General features: G+C 52.1%; 1 protein-coding gene across 1 annotated transcript in view; it reads left to right on the forward strand.

The window, feature by feature from the left end:
• The window catches only part of LOC147683291 (disintegrin and metalloproteinase domain-containing protein 9-like), a 2,469,977-nt gene that overhangs the window by 120,869 nt on the left and 2,326,157 nt on the right, over positions 1-22,951 (forward strand). The window contains exon 3 of the mRNA XM_086944815.1: positions 20,716-20,777. Coding sequence (XP_086800941.1) covers positions 20,716-20,777 — 62 coding nt within the window. The remainder of the gene's footprint in view (positions 1-20,715; positions 20,778-22,951) is intronic.

The following is a 22,951-nucleotide window of genomic DNA, read 5'->3' on the forward strand; positions in this document are numbered from 1 at the left end:
AGTAGGTGATCCACCCCTCAGATTGGGAATAAGAGTGGGAGCAGTGCCATTGCACAGCAGATCATCCTGAAATCAACTTAACACGAAGAAGACGACGGGACTTCGACATTCTGCTGCACAGAAGACTGAAGAGAATCTCCCTTGTGGCCTAGGAGTGGCCACCCTGTGAAAGCAGGTACCAACCAGCGAATCAACGTCTGCTTTGCCGCCGCCTCCCGCCGGAGCCCGAGCCCAGAGCCTGACCAGACCCAGACTCCCAGACTTCTCACAGCCCGATCCACAGTCCCTGCAAAGAAGGGACCCGTGGAGGCACCGAGAGACGTGGGACCGGACCTCTTGGAAGACACTCGAAAAGCTGACTGCGCAGCATCAGAGGCATCCTCGACGTTGTGCTTTGGGGACTGAGAACCCCCACCACCGAGCAGCCCTTGCACCGAAGATCAGCCCCCCCAGCATTTCCACGATCTGCGTGGGGCCCTTTTGCATTGTGCCACTCGACGCGCCATCCCGTCCACTAGCCACGTGGTCAGCGGCCATCTTGGCGACGAAACCGACAAACTACGCAGCAGGTCTGGTTGCTCCAGACTTGCCCTCGCTCCTGTAAAAGGGAGCACCCGCTCTGACCTTGCTGGTCCGAGTGGTAAGCCTTTTTCGATTCCTGCGTGGCTTGCATTAGCCAAGGCCTGTTTGCTCCGATCAAGTTGCCGACACCTCCAACAGCGAGAAGCCTGCATGAGACAGCTCGTGACCGACTCCTGGACGTCCTCGACCCCCGGTGTCCACGTGGCTGCAGAGAGAAGCTACACCTCAACGCCTGTTTGCACCCGACATCACCTGGTTCCACGGTAGTCACTGGCTAGTGACCTTGAACATTGTCCCCTCTGCTTTCAGGTCTTCACAACTTCAGATCCACCCTTGGATCCACCGGAACTCTTCACATCGAGCCGTCTGCAGCATCTTCAGCTCCAAGCACCATCGACCAGCGTGACGAAACCCGACACTACTTCGACCCTATGCACCCGCTTCCTCTGGGTGAGGTAAATCAGTAACGCCGGTGTTCCTACACTGGTACACACCTCTAGGGCCTGTGTCTCAAGTTTCAGCTTTCTAGGTCACTCGGAAGGTTCCGAACTAACTAACTTTCTAACTTTTACGCACCATAGACTTTGTATTGGTGAGTGCGTGCACTTTAAACACTGCACCCGAGTCCCGTGTGCCTTTCCCGACTTAGTCACTGCTAGCCCCGATCCGCTCCAGCGATTCCCAAGGCCCTAGGCCTGTTTCCTTTTAGATTGGTATCTCTCATACTACTTTCTTAGTATATGGTTTAGGTGGCCCCTAGGGCTCATCCATATTGTGCAACATTTGTGTATTTTAAACTGTCTTGTGTTTAACGCTTGTGCTTCTGTGCTCATCAAGAGTCCAGGGGATATTTGTAGTTAATAAATCTATATATATTTTCAATATATATCTGTGTGGTGTCCTTTCATTTGGTATTCAAGGGGGTTGTGTATGGTAATACAGCTGGCTTCACATGCCTTTCAGAGTTTAGCCTAAGACTGCTTTGTCCATGTTACCACTAGGATAACTGGTCTATAAGGTTGACTTACAACCAATCATCATAAGGGTTGTTTGGACTGATACAAGGTGGTTCCAGAATTGGAAACATCATATATCAGGCCAACTTCTCACATTGGTGAGCAGCGGATTGGGATCTGAGCTTGCTGTTGTTTTACCATTACACTCTTTGAGATTATCATTTGAAGATCATACAGGTACCTTTTAGGTACATATAAAACAAGACTAGTATACATAAGTTCTACTGAACTTAGTTGTTGTAGAGGATAGGGAGTAGCACACCCTGACTACAACTACTAGATAAGTTTAGTAGGTAAACACCAGTGTAGGTAGATTGCAACATATCCACCCACACTAGAGCAATGTCTGGAGCAGAGGGTTCCACTGGGAATGTCTCTGTTGAGAGTGACCCTCCAAGGGCACCATCCAAATGGGCTATCTTTTCCTTTAAGGAATTAAGGCAGCTTTGTGCCTTAAGGGGTCTGAAGACAGGGCCTTCCCCTACTACAGACCACCTTAGAGAGATCTTAGACCAGTCTGAGACTCTAAAGACCTCTAAAGCAGACCCCACAGGGAATGCTGAAGGAGGCTCTCCCACTGAAGATGACAATGCAGATGCCCCTGTCCCTATAGTCCTAGTAGATGAGAAAGCGCCCATCACTGGAGCTCCTCAGGTATATCCAGAGGAGGAAGAGGAAGAAGAGACAGAAGGGGGGAGCAGTGATTCTGATGATGGTAGACATAGCCAGGTGCCAGTCAGTAGGCTTAACCAGGCTAACTTAAGTATATTTGGGACTGAAACAAGGATGACCTTGCCCAGGCACCCAAGTGGACTTAACCAGGGGCATAGGAGAAGGAGGAATCACTCAAGTGAATCCAATACCTCCCAGGCCTCTAGAGGTTCTCATGGTCACTCCAGAAGGGAGATGACTAGCCCTCAGAGAAGGGAGCATGAGGCCAAAATGAGAGAGGCTGAACTTAGGATCCAGAGACAAGAATTAGAAGTTGCCCTGGCCCAAGAGAAGCTTGCTAGAGCAAGACAGCCTAGAGAGAGTGGGGTAATAGAACCCACTGGTGGCAGCAATATCCACAAGGATAAAGACAGGTCTTTTGATAAAAGAAACCTGAGTAAGATTGTGCCCCCCTACAAAGCTGAGGATGATATCCACAAATGGATGACTGCACTTGAAAGAGCCTGCAAGGTACAGCAGATCCCTCAGGAGCAGTGGGCAGCAATCTTGTGGCTCTCCTTTGAAGGTAGAGGCCGAGACAGACTCCTCACAGTTAGTGATGGGGATTCTAGAAACTACCTGGTCCTGAAGAGTGCTCTGATTGATGGGTTAGGCTTAACCACTGAACAGTACAGGTTAATGTTCAGAGATACCCAGAAGACACAGACTCAGGACTGGTCTGAATTTGTTGAGTGTGCCGCTAAGGCTCTGGAGGGATGGTTGCTGGGAAGCAAGGTTACAGACTATGAAGGATTGTATAATTTGCTGATGAGAGAACACATTTTAAATAATTGTCAGAACCAGCAGTTGCATCAACATTTGGTTGACTCAGATTTGACCTCTCCCCAAGAATTGGGAAAGAGGGCAGATAAATGGGTTAGAACCAGAGTTAAGCAAAAGAACCAGAACCAGGGTGGTGACCAGAAGAAAACAGACCAGAAGGGTGGGGAGCAGAAAACTAAAGACCAGAAGTCTTCAACAGGGCCCCAAACTTATGCAGAGGGTGGGTCCCAAACTTCTAAGAAGAAGAAGAAAGAAGGTCAAAGAAAACCCTGGTGTAGTACTTGTAAAAACACCTCTCACTGGACAAGTGAGTGTAAAAAGGGTGGAGCCCCCAGCACTGCAGCCCCTAAGGCAACTGCACCCACTAGTACAGCTAGCAGTGCTGGTCCACAAACCAAGGGGGTAGTGGGTATCACTTTGGGAACTGAAGGAGATTCTGACCTAGTCAGAACCCTTACACGGGCTGTTCTGATTTGTGAGGGGGACATAGATTTGGCCCCTGCCATAAGTCCCAGTAATCTGGGCAAATACAGACAGACACCTTTGATTAATAACAAAGTGGCTCAAGCTTACAGGGACACATGTGCCAGTGTCACTATGGTGACACCTAACTTTGTGGACCCTGGACAATACATGCCAGGTGATAATTACCTGGTGACCAATGCCAGCAATGTCACTACTACACATAGTGTGGCAGTTGTTAACTTTTCCTGGGGAGGGGTAACTGGCCTAAAAAGAGTTGTGGTTAGTGCTGATCTCCCAGTTGAATGTTTGTTGGGCAATGACCTGGAGAGCTCTCTATGGTCAGAAGTTGAGTACAGGACTCATGCAGAGATGTTAGGGATATCATCACATGTCCTTGCTGTGACCAGGTCACAGGCCAAAAAGTGCCTCTCTGAACCTCAGGTCTTGGATCCTGGAACAGTTGACCAAGCACCTTCCAAGAAGAAGAACAGGAGGGTAAAGGCTGTGCCTTCCCAACTGCCTACAAGTGAGGATCAAGCTTCACAGGAAGCTGGTCTTGAGACCCCTGAAGGAACTGTCTCTGAAGAACTTGAACCTGACCAGGTTGAGTTTCTGGGGACAGGGACCTTCTAGGGCAGACATGGGACAGGCTCAGTTAACCTGTCCTTCTCTTGAACCCCTCAGACAGCAGGCTGCTGCTGAGGCTGCTGGGAATGCTCAAGGTGCCCATAAAGTTTATTGGGATGAAGGACTCCTTTATACAGAGGGTAGAGACCCCAAGCCTGGTGCAACCAGGAGGTTGGTTATACCTCTGCAATTTAGGGGTTTCCTTCTCACCTTGGCCCATGATATTCCTTTAGCAGGACACTTAGACCAGAATAAGACCTGGGACAGGCTTGTCCCTCACTTCCACTGGCCTCACTTGTCTGAAGACACCAAGGAGTTTTGTCGCTCCTGTGAAACCTGCCAAGCCAGTGGTAAAGCAGGTAGCACCACAAAGGCCCCCCTGATAACACTACCTGTGGTGGGGGTTCCCTTTGAAAGAGTGGGGATTGATATTGTAGGTCCAATGGATCCCCCTACAGCATCTGGGCACAGATTCATACTGGTGGTGGTGGACCATGCCACCAGGTACCCCGAGGCAATTCCACTTAGGACCACAACAGCTCCTGTTGTGGCCAGGGCCTTACTTGGAGTTTTCTCCAGAGTGGGGTTTCCTAAGGAGGTAATAACTGACAGAGGTGCCAACTTCATGTCAGGATATTTGACAGCTATGTCGAAGGAATGTGGTGTCAACTACAAGTTCACCACTCCTTACCATCCACAGTGTAATGGGCTTGTTGAAAGGTTTAACAGACCCTAAAGGGTATGATCAAAGGATTACCTGAAAAGCTCAGGCGCAGATGGGACATCTTTCTACCCTGCCTTTTGTTTGCTTACAGAGAGGTCCCTCAAAAGGGGGTTGGCTTCAGCCCCTTTGAATTGTTGTTTGGGCACCCTGTAAGAGGACCCCTATGTCTAGTGAAGGAAGGATGGGAGTTACCTCTCAAAAAGCCTAAACAGGACATAGTGGACTATGTACTTGGTCTCCGCTCCAGGATGGCTGAATACATGGAAAAGGCATCCAAAAACCTTGAGGCTAGCCAAGAATTACAGAAAGCTTGGCATGACCAAAAGGCTGTCTTGGTTGAGTTTCAGCCAGGACAGAAGGTATGGGTGTTGGAGCCAGTGGCCCCAGCAGCACTCCAAGACAAATGGTCTGGACCCCATACAATTCTGGAGAAGAAGGGAGAGGTTACCTACTTGGTGGACCTAGGAACTCCCAGGAGCCCCCACAGGGTGCTCCATGCCAAAAGACTAAAGGCATATGTCAACAGGGAAGACATGGGCTTGCTCATGGCTACAGATGAGGGACAGGAGGAAGAGAGTGACCCTCTCCCAGACCTGCTCACTCAGAACCCTGAGGATGTCTCAGTTGATGGTGTAGCCTTAGATGGCAGCCTCACTGAACATCAGCAAAATGACTGTAGACAAGTTCTGCAGGCATACAGGCATATGTTCTCCTTGACACCCAGTCAGACTAACTGGTGTACCCATGTGGTGGACACTGGTGACAGTCTTCCTGTAAAACGCAAGATTTACAGGCAACCTGTAAAGGCAGGGGGCGGAGCTCCGCGGGCTAGACGCGGTCCCTGGAGCTCCTCCGCGGCCACCCTCCGTTTCCAGTAATCCGTCCCCAGTAATCCTGTTTTCCCGGGCCCCAGACACCGCATTCAGTTGCGGAACAGCCGGAGCCCACTTGTGAGCGAGATCGGGGCTGTAGCGAGATCGGCACGGAAGAAAAGTGCATTTTCTCGCCCGCAGCAGCCCGTCTGACCGAGACTTTAAAATGGCGGCCCTGCACGGACGAACAGACGCCTGGTGAAGGAGGCAGATTCGGGAGCATCTCAAAGGTACTGCGGCAGATCCTGCGGAGGGAGCCGGACGGAGACGGCAGGAAGCGGGGCAGAAGGCGCCCTCGCACCGTCCGCTGAAAACTAATGGATGCTTCCTACTCCACTCCCCTGATGAAACAACAGCCCGACCAGGATCCCCCTGCAGCACGCCTGGAACGTCCTCTGCAGCCCCACAAGAAACCACCAAGTGAGACCCCAGTCCGACCTAAGACTCAGCCATGTGCACGGACTGCTGATCTGCTGATCTTATTTTTGGAAGGATTTAAGTCCAACTCTCCACCGGAGCAGCGCCTGAGGTAGGACGCCTGACCCCAAAATGGCCGCCGCGCACGACCTCACCATCAACAAATGAAGCCCGCCGACTCCCAATGCCCCCAATTTGATTAAGTGGAGCACATGCTCCCTGGGGAGAACAAAGGGGAACCATAAAAAACATAATCGATCTTGCCACTGTCCCGTCAGCAAGTATGGACGCACGAAGAGCAATCTGACTTTAAAATGGCCGCCACTCACGACCTCCCCAACAACAAATGAAGCTCGCTGACTCCCTATGCCCCTAATTTGACTAAGCGGAGCACAGACACCCATGAGAGCACAAAGGGAACCCTTTGGAAAAACTAATCGCTCTGGCCATCGCCCCGGCAGCAAGTCTGTACGCATGAAGAGCATTCTGACTTCAAAACCCTCCTCTGGTCTCCGGATTGTTCTCCTCTGCCCCAGCTCCTCGTGAACGATGAGGCTGCGACTTTGCTACGGACTGCTTTTCTCCCCCTGGACCTGCTGGCTATGCCAGCCCTCTTCCGGAACTGTCGGACTTGGACCTTCTTGCTCCCCGCCATTTTCTCCGTATGACTTGCCTCTTCTTCTAACGTTCTCTTCCGGCATTTTAGTGATCTCTCACTGTCCTTTCGACTTTCCGATTGTCTCTCCTTTTGCCTCTGACACACTCCTCACTTTCTTTTTCACCACTTTCTGCTTCCATCTCTCGTTTATCTCACATGCTTGCCTTCTCTGTGACTCTTAGAGTATATCCAGTCCTTTCCCTTCCCTATGTATATAGAGATAGCTCTAATCACTAGTATATGCTGTAGAACGTTTCGAACGTTGTTTCCTATGTTGATAGAGATATTACTAGTATAGGCCTAGAGTATATCCATTTGTATTCCTTTTTGTTACACTTGTAATCCCTGGTCCGTATGCTTTTAACTGGTTCTTTTGTAATGCAAAAATTTGCAATCATTTTACGCATGTAACCGTCAGTCCTTATGTTTTCCACTGGATCCTATGTAAAGCGCTCTGACACCTTCGGGAAAGTTCGTTATCTCTCGTGCCTGCCCTCTTTGTGACTCTTAGAGTATGTATCATATGCCTGAGATCTACAATGAGCAAATCCCTACTAGCTTTCCTCTGAACATTCGTAATAAACAGGGGCAGCTGAAATTCCAGGAGCCTAGTCCCGACAGCTCGACGACTTCGGAGGGCTGGAAGAGGTCCCCCGCTACACGGCGGAGGAGGGCACTGAACATCGAATGCTGTCTCATACTTTGCGACCTATTGTTCCACTACACCTCCCCGCCCGAACTCTCTCACTCAACCTTTCAGTACTGTTATTAATTGCACACCACAGGGACAGTTGAAATTCCAGGAGCCTAGTCCCGACAGCTCGATGACTTCGGAGGGCTGGAAGAGGTCCCCCGCTACACGGCGGAGGAGGGCACTGGACATCGAATGCTGTCTCATACTATGTGACCTATTGTTCCACCTGTCTGTCTATGCTCCCCCAGGTACTTCTCTTGTAAAGCGCTCTGATATCCGCAAGGATCTTGTCCGCGCTATATAAAACTTTCTAAATAAATAAAAAATAAAACCTGACCACGTCAGGGACTGTATAAAGACTGAGGTGCAAAAGATGCTGGAATTAGGTGTCATTGAGCCTTCAGAGAGCCCCTGGGCTAGCCCAGTGGTTCTGGTCCCCAAACCTCACACCAAAGATGGCAAGAGAGAAATGAGGTTCTGTGTGGATTACAGAGGACTCAATGCTGTCACCAGGACAGATGCACACCCAATTCCAAGGGCAGATGAGCTCATTGACAAGTTGGCTTCTGCCAAATATTTGAGCACATTTGACTTGACAGGTGGCTACTGGCAAATCAGGTTAGCTGGGGAGTCTAAAGCCAAGACAGCATTTTCTACCCCTAGTGGGCATTATCAATTTGTGGTGATGCCCTTTGGTTTGAAAAATGCACCTGCCACCTTCCAAAAGGTTGGTGAATCAAGTCCTTACTGGGTTGGATGACTTTTGCGCAGCATATCTAGATGATATTGCTGTCTTTAGCTCCACCTTGGAGGATCACCTGGTCCACCTGAAGGAAGTGCTTGAGGCTCTGCAGAAGGCAGGCCTCACTATCAAGGCAACAAAGTGCCAGATAGGGCAGAGTAAGGTTGTATACCTGGGCCACCTTGTAGGTGGAGGCCAAGTTCAACCACTGGAGAGTAAGATCCAGACCATCAAGGACTGGTCCCCTCCAACTACCCAGACTCAGGTCAGAGCTTTCTTGGGCCTGACTGGGTACTACAGGAAGTTTGTTAAGAACTATGGGTCCATTGTGACTCCTCTTAATGATCTGACATCCAAGAAGATGCCCAAAAAGTTTCAGTGGACAGTAAACTGTCAAAAGGCATTTGATGACCTGAAGAAGGCCATGTGCTCTGCACCTATCCTGAAGAGTCCTGACTACTCAAGAGAGTTCATTGTCCAAACAGATGCTTCTGAGTTGGGAGTGGGAGCAGTGCTTTCACAGCTTAATGTAGATGGCCAGGACCAGCCCATTGCTTTTATTAGCAGAAGGCTGACCCCCAGAGAAAAACGTTGGCCAGCCATTGAGAGGGAGGCCTTTGCTGTGGTGTGGGCCCTGAAGAAGTTGAGACCATACTTGTTTGGCACTCACTTCAAGATTCAGACCGACCATAAGCCCCTCTTATGGCTTAATCAGATGAAGGGTGAAAACCCCAAACTACTCAGGTGGTCCATTTCCTTACAGGGGATGGACTTTACAGTGGAGCACCGCCCAGGGACTGACCATGGCAACGCAGATGGTCTCTCCAGGTACTTCCACTTAGAACATGAAGACACAACTGGTCAAGGTTAGTCTAATGTCCCTGCGTTTGGGGGGGGGGTGGTTGTATAGGAGAGTAGGGTCTGCTATCCTATGGTCAACCCAAATTTTTGCTTTTTGCTTCACTGGTTTATGACTTAATGTGGCTGTGGGCCTGCTAATCAGACCCACAGCCTGCTGTTCTCTCTCTAAATTACAGCCAATGCACCCTAGGTGCATTACGAATTGGAACTGGTTCACCTTGTTGGCCCCTGTAACAGTGTACCCTAGGTACCCAGGGCATAGGTGTTTCCAAGGCCTACCAGGGGCTGCAGCATGTATTGTGCCACCCCTGGCCTGGCCTCCATATTTGACACAACGGGCTGATCACTCAGCTGGGGTAAGTTGGTGTAATCACCTCTTACTTAGATATAGTATCCCTATATCTAACCTTAAACTGGACACATATGTTCCTATCAGCCACTCCTATGGAAGGCCTTTTCAATCCTGGAGGCAGAGTGCTTGGAAATATGTGAGATGGTGCTCTAGCATGAGCTGAGCCTGTCTGCAGCTTTCGGGAACCACTCCCTTAGCTGCTCCGGGATATTGCCATACCATATACTCTTAAGTGCATTATAATCCTTGCGGTTATATGCTAACTTTGGTTTGGCTTTATCAAAACATGTCGAGTAAGGTGTCATACGATTTGGAATACTATCCCCTCGACAGTTCTGTCGATGGGGATATCATTCCACCCTTCTAGAGGGACATGACATGTAACCCCGGTTAAAGTTAACCAGAGCCTCAGCATCACAAAATGGATGCTGCCACCACAGACACAAGTCTGACCTCCTGCTGCTGGGAGTCCTTCCAGCGAGGGAGGCTTGGACAAAGGGTTTCCCACCCCAGACAGGATTTTGTGTATTGGGTAGGACAGGGCTGAATAGATTGAGACATGCCCGGGGCACACAAGGTGTCCCCGTGCATAAGCCAGTCCAAACCGGTCCTGGGACTTTCCAGACCCAGGCCTGGCGAGGAGCTGGACAAAGGAAAGGGGGTGTAACCGCTCCCCTTCCTGGTCCCACCCAGAGAGGGACCTAGTAGGTGATCCACCCCTCAGATTGGGAATAAGAGTGGGAGCAGTGCCATTGCACAGCAGATCATCCTGAAATCAACTTTACACGAAGAAGACGACTGGACTTCGACATTCTGCTGCACAGAAGACTGAAGAGAATCTCTCTTGTGGCCTAGGAGTGGCCACCCTGTGAAAGCAGGTACCAACCAGCGAATCGACGTCTGGTTTGCCGCCGCCTCCCGCCGGAGCCCGAGCCCAGAGCCTGACAAGACCCAGACTCCCAGACTTCTCACAGCCCGATCCACAGTCCCTGCAAAGAAGGGACCCGTGGAGGCACCGAGAGACGTGGGACCGGACTCTTGGAAGACACTCGAAAAGCTGACTGCGCAGCATCAGAGGCATCCTCGACGTTGTGCTTCGGGGACTGAGAACCCCCACCACCGAGCAGCCCTTGCACCGAAGATCAGCCCCCCAGCATCTCCACGATCTGCGTGGGGCCCTTTTGCATTGTGCCACTCGACGCGCCATCCCGTCCACTAGCCACGTGGTCAGCGGCCATCTTGGCGACGAAACCGACAAACTACGCAGCAGGTCTGGTTGCTCCGATCAAGTTGCCGACACCGCCAACAGCGAGAAGCCTGCGTGGGACAGCTCGTGACCGACTCCTGGATGTCCTCGACCCCCGGTGTCCACGTGGCTGCAGAGAGAAGCTTCACCTCAACGCCTGTTTGCACCCGACATCGCCTGGTTCCACGGTAGTCACTGGCTAGTGACCTTGAACATTGTCCCCTCGCTTTCAGGTCTTCACAACTTCAGATCCACCCTTGGATCCACCGGAACTCTTCACATCGAGCCGCCTGCAGCAACTTCAGCTCCAAGCACCATCGACCAGCGTGACGAAACCCGACACTACTTCGACCCTATGCGCCCGCTTCCTGTGGGTGAGGTAAATCAGTAACGCCGGTGTTCCTACACTGGTACACACCTCTAGGGCATGTGTCTCAAGTTTCAGCTTTCTAGGTCACTCGGAAGGTTCCGAACTAACTAAGTTTCTAACTTTTACGCACCATAGACTTTGTATTGGTGAGTGCGTGCACTTTAAGCACTGCACCCGAGTCCCGCGGGCCTTTCCCGACGTAGTCACTGCTAGTCCCGATCCGCTCCAGCGATTCCCAAGGCCCTAGGCCTGTTTCCTTTTAGATTGGTATCTCTTATACCACTTTCTTAGTATATGGTTTAGGTGGCCCCTAGGGCTCATCCATATTGTGCAACATTTGTGTATTTTAAACTGTCTTGTGTTTAACGCTTGTGCTTCTGTGCTCGTAAAGAGTCCAGGAGATATTTGTTGTTATTAAATCTATATATATTTTGAATATATATCTGTGTGGTGTCCTTTCATTTGGTATTCAAGGGGGTTGTGTATGGTAATACAGCTGGCTTCACATGCCTTTCAGAGTTTAGCCTAAGACTGCTTTGTCCTCGTTACCACTAGGATAACTGGTCTATAAGGTTGACTTACAACCAATCATCATAAGGGTTGTTTGGACTGATACAAGGTGGTTCCAGAATTGGAAACATCATATATCAGGCCAACTTCTCACACTTATGACTTTGATGAGGATACCCCTGGAAGAGAACTAGGATTACAGGTAAGTAACTAATCCGCATTGTAGTCTTCCCCATATAAAGTCTATTTGAGTGGAGTGGGCTTTGTATATCAGTCTGTTGTGCACTACATCATTGTCGCTGGTGCAGGCGTCTTCAGAATGACGTGGGGATCTAGATGGTGTGCACTTAGCTTTGTTGAGGTGTTTGGCAAACTTCATTGCCGCTGTGGAGTCAGAGAAGAAGTGCATCTTGGCGTTATGTGATACCTGCAGCCTAGCTGGATATAGCAGGGCATACGTCACCCCAGGTTGTTGAAGTGCTCGCTTGGCCGACAGGAATTTCCGTCTCGCACCTTGTACTGTCACCATGAAATCCGGGTAGAAGAATAGGACGTTGCCCTGATGACGTACCTCCCCACATTCTCTTGCACAACAGAGGATTGCATCTCAATCACAGTAGTTTTAAATTCGAGCTATTATGGGCCTGGCCGGGGCCCCAGGCGGGGGTCTAGGTCTGAGTCACCTATGTGCTCTCTCCACAATAAAAACAGCAGATAGCTCAGTGCCAAATAGCTCTCGCAGCAGGTCTCCAACATCTTGGGAATGGCTGTGGACTTCGGGATTCCTGTCACGCAGAGATTGTTTCTGCATGAGCGCAATTTTTTTTTTTTTGGGGGGGGGGGGTAAGGGTTGAAGATTAAGGGCTTTGAAGGCCTCCAACATGATGCAACAGCATCATTCTAGGTCCTCATTTTTGTCTTTTATGACCTTGAGCACTTTATCCAATTTTAAAAGTCTTTGTTGGCTGTCCAGCTGGTTTTCTGTGTCCGATATTCGTGTTTCCATGTGGTTTATGCACTCTTGGTGCCAGTCAAGCCACTGCTGGACCTGGTCCAACCGGACAGCGTGTAGGTCCACTTTTGAATCAATAGTTTATAGACTGGTCTTGACATCCAACAGAAGCGAGCGTGTATCTTCATCTTGGGTGTCGGTAACCTAGATTTATGCCATCTGCCCCCCTGTGTCTTGAGGCAGGTTACCCGGTCTATTGTGCCCGCACTCCCCGCATGTGAGCATAGGTTATTTGGTGTCAGATTTACCCTAGTCACAGATGTCGTGCCCTAACATTCTCCTGTGCTCTAAGTCTGCAAATGTACAGGTGCAGCTGCCCGGCCATGAGCAGGCCCCAACAGGTTGAATAGCTCAGCCCCCTAGTAGTATAATAATGTATCTTTTGATTTACAGTCTATGAATCTTTGCACTTTGACTAAGTTAGTCACAGGGCTGAGACCTAGCAGCCGGACTTCTAAGGCCATCCGCAAGCGTTTACAGGCAAGGGTGCTCTCAAATGTTTAGATTCTTGGTCCCCATGCGCCAATGAGGTGAATGACGCTATGACTATGAATCCTCTACAACCCGGTGCGCACGGAAGGTGGGTCACGGGGGCCCCGCAGGGATTGCATGACAGCCCCGCAGAGTCCCCCGCATTATTGCAGTTCTCCACACCGGGCCCACTGCCCCACACAGTTGTCTCTCCTACCTTGCTCCACAGCTGCCACTCATTATTTTCCTGCATTTGATCCTCTGTTTTGGCACCCCATGGCGCGCTGCTAGGGTAGCTGTTCCATCGTTGTCTCTGGGCTCTCTATTTGGCACGTGGCTCACTTTTCTACAGGTCTCTGTTCACCTGTTCGCAGTCCGCAGGGTCGCGTCATGGGCAGACCCCGATCTCAACAGGCCCAACCTCAGCGGTAGGCTTCTATAGTGCAACACAGTGAAGTGTGCTCAGTGTCAGCTATGCACCCACCGGCCTGTGCATGAGGATAGCAAATTCTGGGTTACAACAGCTGGGTCCGGCAGGTGTGCTCAGGTGTGTTCAGGCAGCAGGTGAATTGCAGTAGGCCAGGTTCTTTTCTCCACTCTGTGGTTGTGCCAGTATTGTTAGATAGGTGCTCTGTACTGGGGGATAAGCACAAGGGGGGCAGCAGGGAGCGTGCAGTAGCCTCTCTGGATTTTCTCCGCCCTGCTCTAGCTCAGCCTGCCACCCCTCGTGTTCCTGCAATCGCAGCGGTCTGTGGGTGGTGTATTTCTCGCCAGCTAGTCTGCTGCTGCGGTACATTTCTCTGCGTGGAGAGACCAACTGCAGCTCCATTGGTACGCAGGGCCCGCAACCTTTGCTGTTTTCCTTTTTACGCCGGCTCACGTCTGTCCAATGTCCAGGCCCCGCTGCGGGGCGCGCCAGGCCCGGCCGGTTATGGCAGCAGTCTTCAGCAGCCACCCCACAGCGAGGCCCAGAGAACACCGGTCGTCAGTGGGCAGCTCTGTTGTTAGGGGGAGCCAGCTCCGGGGTCCATTGTCAGCGGGACTCCCGCAGTTCCATCTGTCGATTCAAGCTGCTTGTACTTCACGCAGGCCTAGCATCTGAAAGAAACACGTTAGTGTTAGATTCCTTACCTTAGAATATCCCCAGGCGTCAGTCTGGATCCGGAAACTTTTGCGTAGCAGTACCCCTGCGCGTCGGTAGGCGTCGTCTGCAGGCGTCCCCTGCGGCTCCGCGTCCGTCGTCGGCGTCGTGCGCCGTGATGACGTCGCTGGAGTATATAGACGCCGCCTCCGCGCGCTGACGTCAGTTCTTCTTTTTTCCGCGCCAGTGGACGCAGATCTGAAGAGCAGTACTCCGGTCTTTTGACCAAGTTTTTCTATTGTTATTTCACTATTGTGCCTGTTAGGATGCCCGGGTTCAAGCACTGTGATGACTGTGAGCGCACGATGTCGGTCACGGATCACCACCGCCTCTGTCTCCGGTGTCTGGGCCCCGACCACGACGTGGACTCCTGCGTCGACTGCCGGGCCCTCACCAACAAGGCTAGGCGGGAGCGGTCCCGCAAGCTACTGGAGCTCCGGGTGTCGGCCCCACGTCGGGACCGGGAGCGGTCCCGGTCCGGCCGGAGGTCGAGAGAGCGTTCGAGGGAGCGGTCGCGGAGCCGCGCCGAGCGTTCCGGAAGTCGACACCACTCGTCGGGCTCGTCAGGTAAGAAGCACAAGAAGTCGGGGCGTCGTCATCGTACCCCCGACTCCCCCCGACGCTCGCGCGATGCGGCCGGGGGCTCGGGTGACCCCACCCCCGCGGCTCCGCGAAAGTCGCCGGCGCGGCCTGCCTCATACCCTCCGGTCCCTGGGCACGGCGCGACGCCTGAGGAGATCGAGGCGTTCCTCATGGCCATGAGGGCGCTCGGTTCTCCGACGGGGCCTACGGTGCCTTCGGGCCCAGTGCTACCGTCTAGGGGCCCTGGCGGTTCGGGTGTCCCTGCCTCGGCGCTGCCGACGGCTCCGGCCCCGGCGCCGCCGACGGCTCCGGCCCCGGCGCCGCCGACGGCTCCGACCCCAGGCGCCGCAAGGGCCTTCGGGTTCGACGCCGGCTGGCCTTCCGGCCTCTCCGGCGCCGTTACCATCGGGGTTACCCCCGGCGCCGTCCCCGCGCGGCGCCGGTTCTCCGGTGCCGGCTCCGGCCGGCAGCGGGGTTCCGACGCCGGCTCCGGGCGGCGCCGTCCCCTTACCTTCACCGACGCCGGACACGGAGCCGGACGGGCGTCGCTCGACGCCGGTCCCGGCGCCGATGGGGCCCATGAACCCCGAGGAGCCGGTCTACATCGTTGACTCCGAATACGGAGAAGATAAAGAGTTCGGTGAAGGTTGGGAGGGGTCCGAGGACCCTCTGTCACGCGAGTGCCAGTATGACCCGGACTGGACAGGTGACTTGGGGGATGCCAGTGGTCTGGACGACTCTCCTAACCCTGGTTTGATCTCTCCTCCTTCCGTGGCATCGGTGGAGGGAGCTGCATATTCTGTGGTGCTGATGAGGGCTGCCAAGGCCTTACACCTTGAGCTCCCCGTTGCGGCCGTGAGGCCTAACATCCTCACCGAGGTCTTCAAACCGCAGTCATGCCCACAGGAGCCACTGCTGCCGTTTAATGAAGCCTTGTCAGACGTTCTGTTGGGCACGTGGTCCAGGCCCGCTTCAGGTCCGCCTGTTGATCGGAACGTGGCCAGGCGCCACCGTCCTTGTCCGGACGACCCCAAGTTCCTGTCTACCCACCCCACTCCTGAGAGTCTGGTGATCCAGGCCTCGACCTCCCAGTCCGCATTCCCGTCGGCCCCGCCCGACCGGGAATCCAAGAGGTATGACCAATTTGGCAAGAAGGTCTTCTCGTCCATTAGTTTGGGCCTGCGGTCTTGCAACACCGCTTGCCTCTTGGGCCGCTACACCCACTCTGTGTGGGATACGGTCGCGGAACTGCTGCCAGAATGCCCCATGGAGGTGCGGGCAAAACTCGGTCAGGCTGTGGCTGAGGGCCGAGATGCAGCGAAATATTCGATACGGTGTGGTCTTGATACGACCGACTCGCTGGGCAGAGCTATGTCAACGACGGTGGCGATTCGTCGCCACGCCTGGCTGAGATCCGCCAATTTTTCGGCAGATGTCCAGAATACCTTGATGGACATGCCGTTCGATGGCTGTCACCTGTTCGGTGACAAGGCGGACCACGCGCTGGAACGCTTCAAGGACTCCAGGGTCACGGCCAAGTCCTTGGGTCTCTCGACCCAGCGTCAGCAACCGGGTTCGTTTCGTCCCTTTCGTGGCCAAGGAAGGGGCGCCCCCACACGTGCTGCCAGCCACGCGCCGCAACAATCCTTTCAACGCGGTGGCGGCCGTGGAAACCGCCGTGGTGGCGGTCGGGGACAACGGCGGGGTCAGACCACACCTTCCCCCGCAGCATCTACCCCAAAATCCTCCTAGTCCGTGCTTTCGGCCCCATGTGACGCCAGTGGGTGGCAGGGTTCGCCATCACCACGCTCACTGGCGCACGATCACTTCGGACAGGTGGGTGCTGCAAATCGTCCGAAGGGGCTACTCCCTCCCCTTCGAGACCTCTCCTCCAGCCATGCCACCGCAGAACCACCGTGTGTCGGGGGACCACTTGACACTTCTGCAGGAGGAAGTTACGGCCCTCTTGGCCAAGGGGGCCATCGAGCGCGTTCCTGGGCCAGAAGTAGGGCGTGGTTGTTATTCCCACTACTTTCTGGTGCCCAAGAAGGACAAGGGGGGCCTACGTCCTATCTTGGATCTAAGGAACGTCAACGGCTTCCTCCGGAAGGAGAAGTTCAAGATGTTGACGTTAGCTCAGGTCTTGGCTGCTCTAGACCCACACGACTGGATGGTAGCGTTGGACTTGCAGGACGCCTATTTTCACATCCCCGGCGTTACCTGCGGTTCACGGTAGGCCTGGAGCACTTTCAGTTTATCGTGCTTCCCTTCGGCCTTACCAGCGCCCCACGGGTGTTCACAAAGGTGATGGCGGTGGTCGCAGCCCATCTGCACAGGTTGGGGGTTTCAGTCTTCCCCTACCTAGACGACTGGTTGTTGAAGGCGGGCTCGCCCCAGACAGTCGTCCACCACCTTCAGATGACGGCGGACCTCTTGCACGACCTGGGGTTCTCCATCAATGTGCCGAAATCACGCCTGTGTCCCTCTCAAAAGCTCCTTTTCATCGGAGCGGTTCTGGACTCGGCGCAGTTTCGGGTTTATCCTCCGGAACGGCGGGTTCGGGATATTCAGGCTTTGATTCCCATCTTTCAGCCGCTATCCAGGGTTTCGGTCAGGTTGACGCTGCGGCTGCTGGGACTGATGGCTTCCTGCATCCTTCTGGTGCATCACGCCCGGTGGCGGATGCGGGCTCTGCAGTGGGACCTGAAGTTTCAGTGGGCCCAGCATCAGGGCAACTTGTCCGACCACGTCTTGATCTCGGAGGGCACTGCGAGACAACTGCAGTGGTGGCTTACGGACCGCGATTGGGTCAGGGGCAAGTCCCTCTCCCTTCCCCAACCGGAGCACGTTGTCGTGACGGACGCGTCCCTCCAGGGCTGGGGTGGCCACTTGGGAGAGGCAGAGATCAGAGGCATCTGGTCTCCGGCGGAGTCCCGGCTCCATATCAATCTGTTGGAGCTGCGGGCGATTCGTCTGGCACTGAAGGCATTCCTCCCCTTTGTCAACGGGAGTGTAGTGCAGGTGTTCACCGACAACACCACCGCCATGTGGTACTGCAACAAACAGGGCGGAGTGGGGTCGTGGACCCTTTGCCAGGAGGCTCTGCGCCTCTGGCAATGGCTGGAACGTCAGGGCGTGACTCTGACGGTTCAACACCTGGCAGGTTCTCTGAACGCCAGGGCGGACGAACTCAGCCGTCGGTGCTCGATGGATCACGAATGGCGTCTGAACTCGGACGTGGCGCAAGGCATCTTTCTGCAATGGGGAGAGCCTTGGTTAGATCTATTCGCCACCGAAGAGAACGCGCAATGTCATCAGTTCTGCGCGTTGGAGTTTCCAAGACGGCACTCGCACGGCGACGCCTTTCGGCGCGAGTGGAGTTGCGGTCTGTTATACGCCTTTCCGCCTATACCACTTCTGCCCAGAGTGCTGAAGAAGATCAGGCGCGACCGGGCCCAAGTTATCCTTGTTGCTCCGGACTGGGCTCGAAGATACTGGTATCCCGAGCTACTCAGCATGTCAGTCGGTCCCCCGATCCGCCTGCCCCTTCAGGAGGACCTTCTGTCGCAGCAGCAGGGGACGGTCCTCCACCCGAACCTGTCCAGTCTCCACCTCCATGCTTGGAGATTGAGCGGCGGCAGTTGAGGCCATTTGACTTGCCTCCTGAAGTCTGTGATGTTATTCTGGCAGCCAGGCGTCCCTCCACTAAGTCGGTATACGCCTGTCGGTGGAACAGATTTGTGGCATGGTGCACAGCAAAGGCTGTGGATCCTCTTTCTGCCCCTCTTTCGGAGGTTCTTCTGTTTCTTCTTTCTCTTGCCCAGCAGGGCTCTGCTCTGGGCACTATCAAGGGCTACCTTTCTGCCCTTTCAGCCTTTTTGAGGCTTCCTGATCAGCCTTCTTTGTTCAAATCTCCGATTGTAACTCGATTCTTGAAAGGCATCACTCACATGTTTCCACCTGTTTCGTTTGTGATGCCTCAGTGGGATTTGAACCTGGTTCTAACTTTTCTGATGTGTGCTCCCTTTGAGCCCCTTCATTCTTACCCTCTCCGTCTCCTGACTTTAAAGACGGCTTTCCTGGTTGCCATCGCCTCTGCCAGGAGAGTGAGTGAGCTCCAGGCTCTTTCTGTCCAACCTCCTTTCCTGTCCATTCATCCTGACAAGGTGGTTCTGAGGACTAGACCTTCTTTCCTGCCCAAGGTTGTTTCGGCCTTTCACATCAGGCAGTCCATCACCCTCCCTTCCTTCTTCCCGCCTCCGCATCCTTCAAAGGATGAAGAGCGGCTCCATCGTCTGGACCCAAAACGTGCGCTTTCATTTTACATGGATCGCACACGCCAGTTCCGGGTGGATGACCAACTGTTTGTTGGCTACGTGGGTGCGAAGAAGGGACGGGCGGTCTGTAAACGGACCATCTCTCGATGGGTCGTTCTCTGCATCAAAGCGTGCTACTCTTTGGCTCGGAAGGAGCCTCCTGTTGGGCTGAGGGCCCATTCCACTCGGGCCACGGCGGCTACCACTGCCCTGGGCCGGGGAGTCCCCTTGCAGGACATTTGCCAGGCGGCTACGTGGGCCTCGCTGCACACCTTTGCGAGGCACTACTGCCTGGACAGTCAAGTCCGGAGGGATGGCTTCTTTGGCCGTTCTGTCCTCCAGGACTTTCTGGTGTAGTATTGTATTGGTTCGCAGACCCACCACCGGGGTTGGTATTGCTGGGGTATGTATTCTAAGGTAAGGAATGTAACACTAACGTGTTTCTTTCAGATGAACAAGTTACTTACCTTCGGTAACGATATATCTGTAAGAAACATTAGTTAGTGTTAGATTCCTTACCGAACCCACCCATCCTCCCCGTTCTGCGAACTGATACCTAGGGTTAAGGACATCCCTTTCAGGGCCCTAGTTTTTACATGGCACCAGTGTTGGTTCTCTCATGGCTCTGCGTCTCCTGGCGCGGAAAAGCTGTGTACAAAGAACTGACGTCAGCGCGCGGAGGCGGCGTCTATATACTCCAGCGACGTCATCACGGCGCACGACGCCGACGACGGACGCGGAGCCGCAGGGGACGCCTGCAGACGACGCCTACCGACGCGCAGGGGTACTGCTACGCAAAAGTTTCCGGATCCAGACTGACGCCTGGGGATATTCTAAGGTAAGGAATCTAACACTAACTAATGTTTCTTACAGATATATCGTTACCGAAGGTAAGTAACTTGTTCTATAGGCCGACTCTCATTCCAGCCAGGGGACACCGGCTGCAATTAGGCAGATCTAGTCTGATGGTCAGTCAGGAGCGCAAATTAACAATTTGGAGGGTTTATGCATCTTCCAGGTGTCGTATTATGATGGATTTGGTCGCTCGGTCGGCAGGGCCCACTCAAGGTGCGGCCATCTTGTGGCCAGGCAAAGCCTGGCCCCCACACATTGCCTCTAAGTTAAGACTAACTGCTCTTGTCCCAAGCTACCACAGGGTTAAGCACAGGTTAATTTAGGGACTTTTTGTGGTTCACCCTGAAAAGGATTGTGGCTCTTGCTTGAGTAGGGTTTCACCCCCTCAACTCACAGCCCAATTTCTCACTTTTGTGTTATCTGAATCTTCAAAGCACTCACACAATCAGCAAGTACCTTGAGGTGCATCAATTCTCTGGAAGTATTACATAAATACCTAAATTGACTGTATTTAAGAGAGAAATTACAAGTAGGGGTTTAGTTTTGCTGGCATTGCCTTTATTTGTTAATGATTTATTGGATATGAGAAAAGAATATTTATTTTCGTGTTCTTTCCATCATGTAGAAAACTCAAAAGTTTCTGATTATTTGGTATTTGTATAGCTATAATAATTTTTAACATCAATGGTGCGGTTTTGCTGTGTTTAGGATGCATCCTATGTGATTATGGCTGAAGGAAAACAATATGTTCTTCATTTAAAGCCTAAAACGTAAGTAGCTTTCAAACTTTCCCTCATCTGCAAGTGATTGTCATGTTTTAGTGAAGAATACAGAACAATGATGGATGGATGTTTAAATTAATCTCAACCATTGGTTTTTACTTGGTGGCTATATCCCAGGCCATTGGACATTCCACTTCAGAACAGACGCAGCCAAATACAAATTAGTTCTGGCCTTTTTCCAATAGGAACTGTCCAGCCTAAATTGCTTAAAGCAGGTCCTCTCTGATCCTGTACACAGTGCAAAGGCTGTGCGTAGTAGAAGCTTGGCCACCTAAGAGTGCCTGGTGCTCGGCGATAGCTGTGCGGAGTTTGGGGCTTGACCACCTAAGGGGGCTTGTTTGTCTAGAAGGAGTGAGCTCTCTGTGAAGAGTTATACACAGGGTGTTGTTGTGAATGTATCTAGGACCCTAATTAGATATTCCCAATTTATGCTCGTATGTGGTTATAACAAATCATAAGCAAAAAACAGGTAGTTGGGACCAATTGGAATTTTAAAGACCATGCTCCAACATGTTCCCTACATACATATTACAACAAGTATATCGGAGGGTCTGACACACAGTGAATCCTAACAGGGTATCCTCTAACAGCACCAAACTGTGTGTATCGAAAATACCGGGGTCATCCCCTTGATGATCAGGGAGAGATGCCCATCAGTCACCACACGGAACCGCCCTTCATCATTTGGGTTTCCACCAAGACCACCAATGGATAAGCGGATATACTACCACGGTCGGGGGTCCTAGATGTAGGAAGGAGGTCCACCGCCGGTCAGTAAGGTCTGGCTAGGGTCTTGTTTCTCAAGTTTTGAGATGAGAGAAAACTGGGGACTGATGTTGCAGTGCTCAAAAGTGTTGAAATAAAAAGACAAAAAAAGGTGTAGATAAAATAGGATAGGGGGGTACCTATAACTTTATTCTGATGTTACCCTACCTTCCAATGTTAAAAAGTAGTAGTTACTGACAGTCAAAAAATATACAGACCGTCTAGATGTAATATATGGTCGACATGTTTCAGCAAACTAAAGACATAGTTGTCGTTGCTTTCTTCAGGACCAAGGTTAACTAATAGCTACTGCAAACATAGTGATAGTGAATACAACTGAGTGCTCAAAATCAAAATAAGATACACAGATCACCTGATTTCACTAGGTGTTCTGCTCCCTCTTAACATGAAATCATGTTTGTTAGAGGTATGGACCTCACCCCACCTGGCCACGGCTCAGGAAAGAGGAGAAGCACCGCTCTCTCCGTCAGTACTTCAGCATCGGCATCCAAGCCGAATGGCCTCCCTAATGGGCTTGGATGCCGACACTGAAGTACCGACGGAGAGAGCGGTGCTTCTCCTCTTTCCTGAGCCGTGGCCAGGTGGGGTGAGGTCCATACCTCTTACAAACACGATTTCATGTTAAGAGGGAGCAGAACACCTAGTGAAATCAGGTGATCTCTGTATCTTATTTTGATTTTGAGCACTCAGATGTATTCACTATCACTTTGTTTGCAGTAGCTATTAGTTAACCTTGGTCCTGAAGAAAGCAACGACAACTATGTCTTTAGTTTGCTGAAACATGTCGACCATATATTACATCTAGACGGTCTGCATATTTTTTGACTGTCAGTAACTACTACTTTTTAACATTGGAAGGTAGGGTAACATCAGAATAAAGTTATAGGTACCCCCTATCCTATTTTATCTACACCTTTTTTTGTCTTTTTATTTCAACACTTTTGAGCACTGCAACATCAGTCCCCAGTTTTCTCTTATCTCAAAACTTGAGAAACAAGACCCTAGCCAGACCTTACTGACCGGCGGTGGAGCTCCTTCCTACATCTAGGACCCCCGACCGTGGTAGTATATCAGCTTATCCATTGGTGGTCTTGGTGGAATCCCAAATGATGAAGGGCGGTTCCGTGTGGTGACTGATGGGCATCCCTCCCTGATCATCAAGGGGATGACCCCGGTATTTTCGATAAACATAGTTTGGAGCTGTTAGAGGATACCCTGTTAGGATTCACTGTGTGTCAGACCCTCCGATATACTTGTTGTAATATAACAAATCATATCCTTATAAAGGCATAAGAATCATATCCATATTAAGTCATAGCCAAGCAGTTCAAATACGGCAAGGCTACTCCCATAGACTCCTAGAAAGTATAACGCGT

The sequence above is a fragment of the Lissotriton vulgaris genome, chromosome 11, assembly GCF_964263255.1.
Source record: "Lissotriton vulgaris chromosome 11, aLisVul1.2, whole genome shotgun sequence".
Classification (NCBI taxonomy): domain Eukaryota; kingdom Metazoa; phylum Chordata; class Amphibia; order Caudata; family Salamandridae; genus Lissotriton; species Lissotriton vulgaris.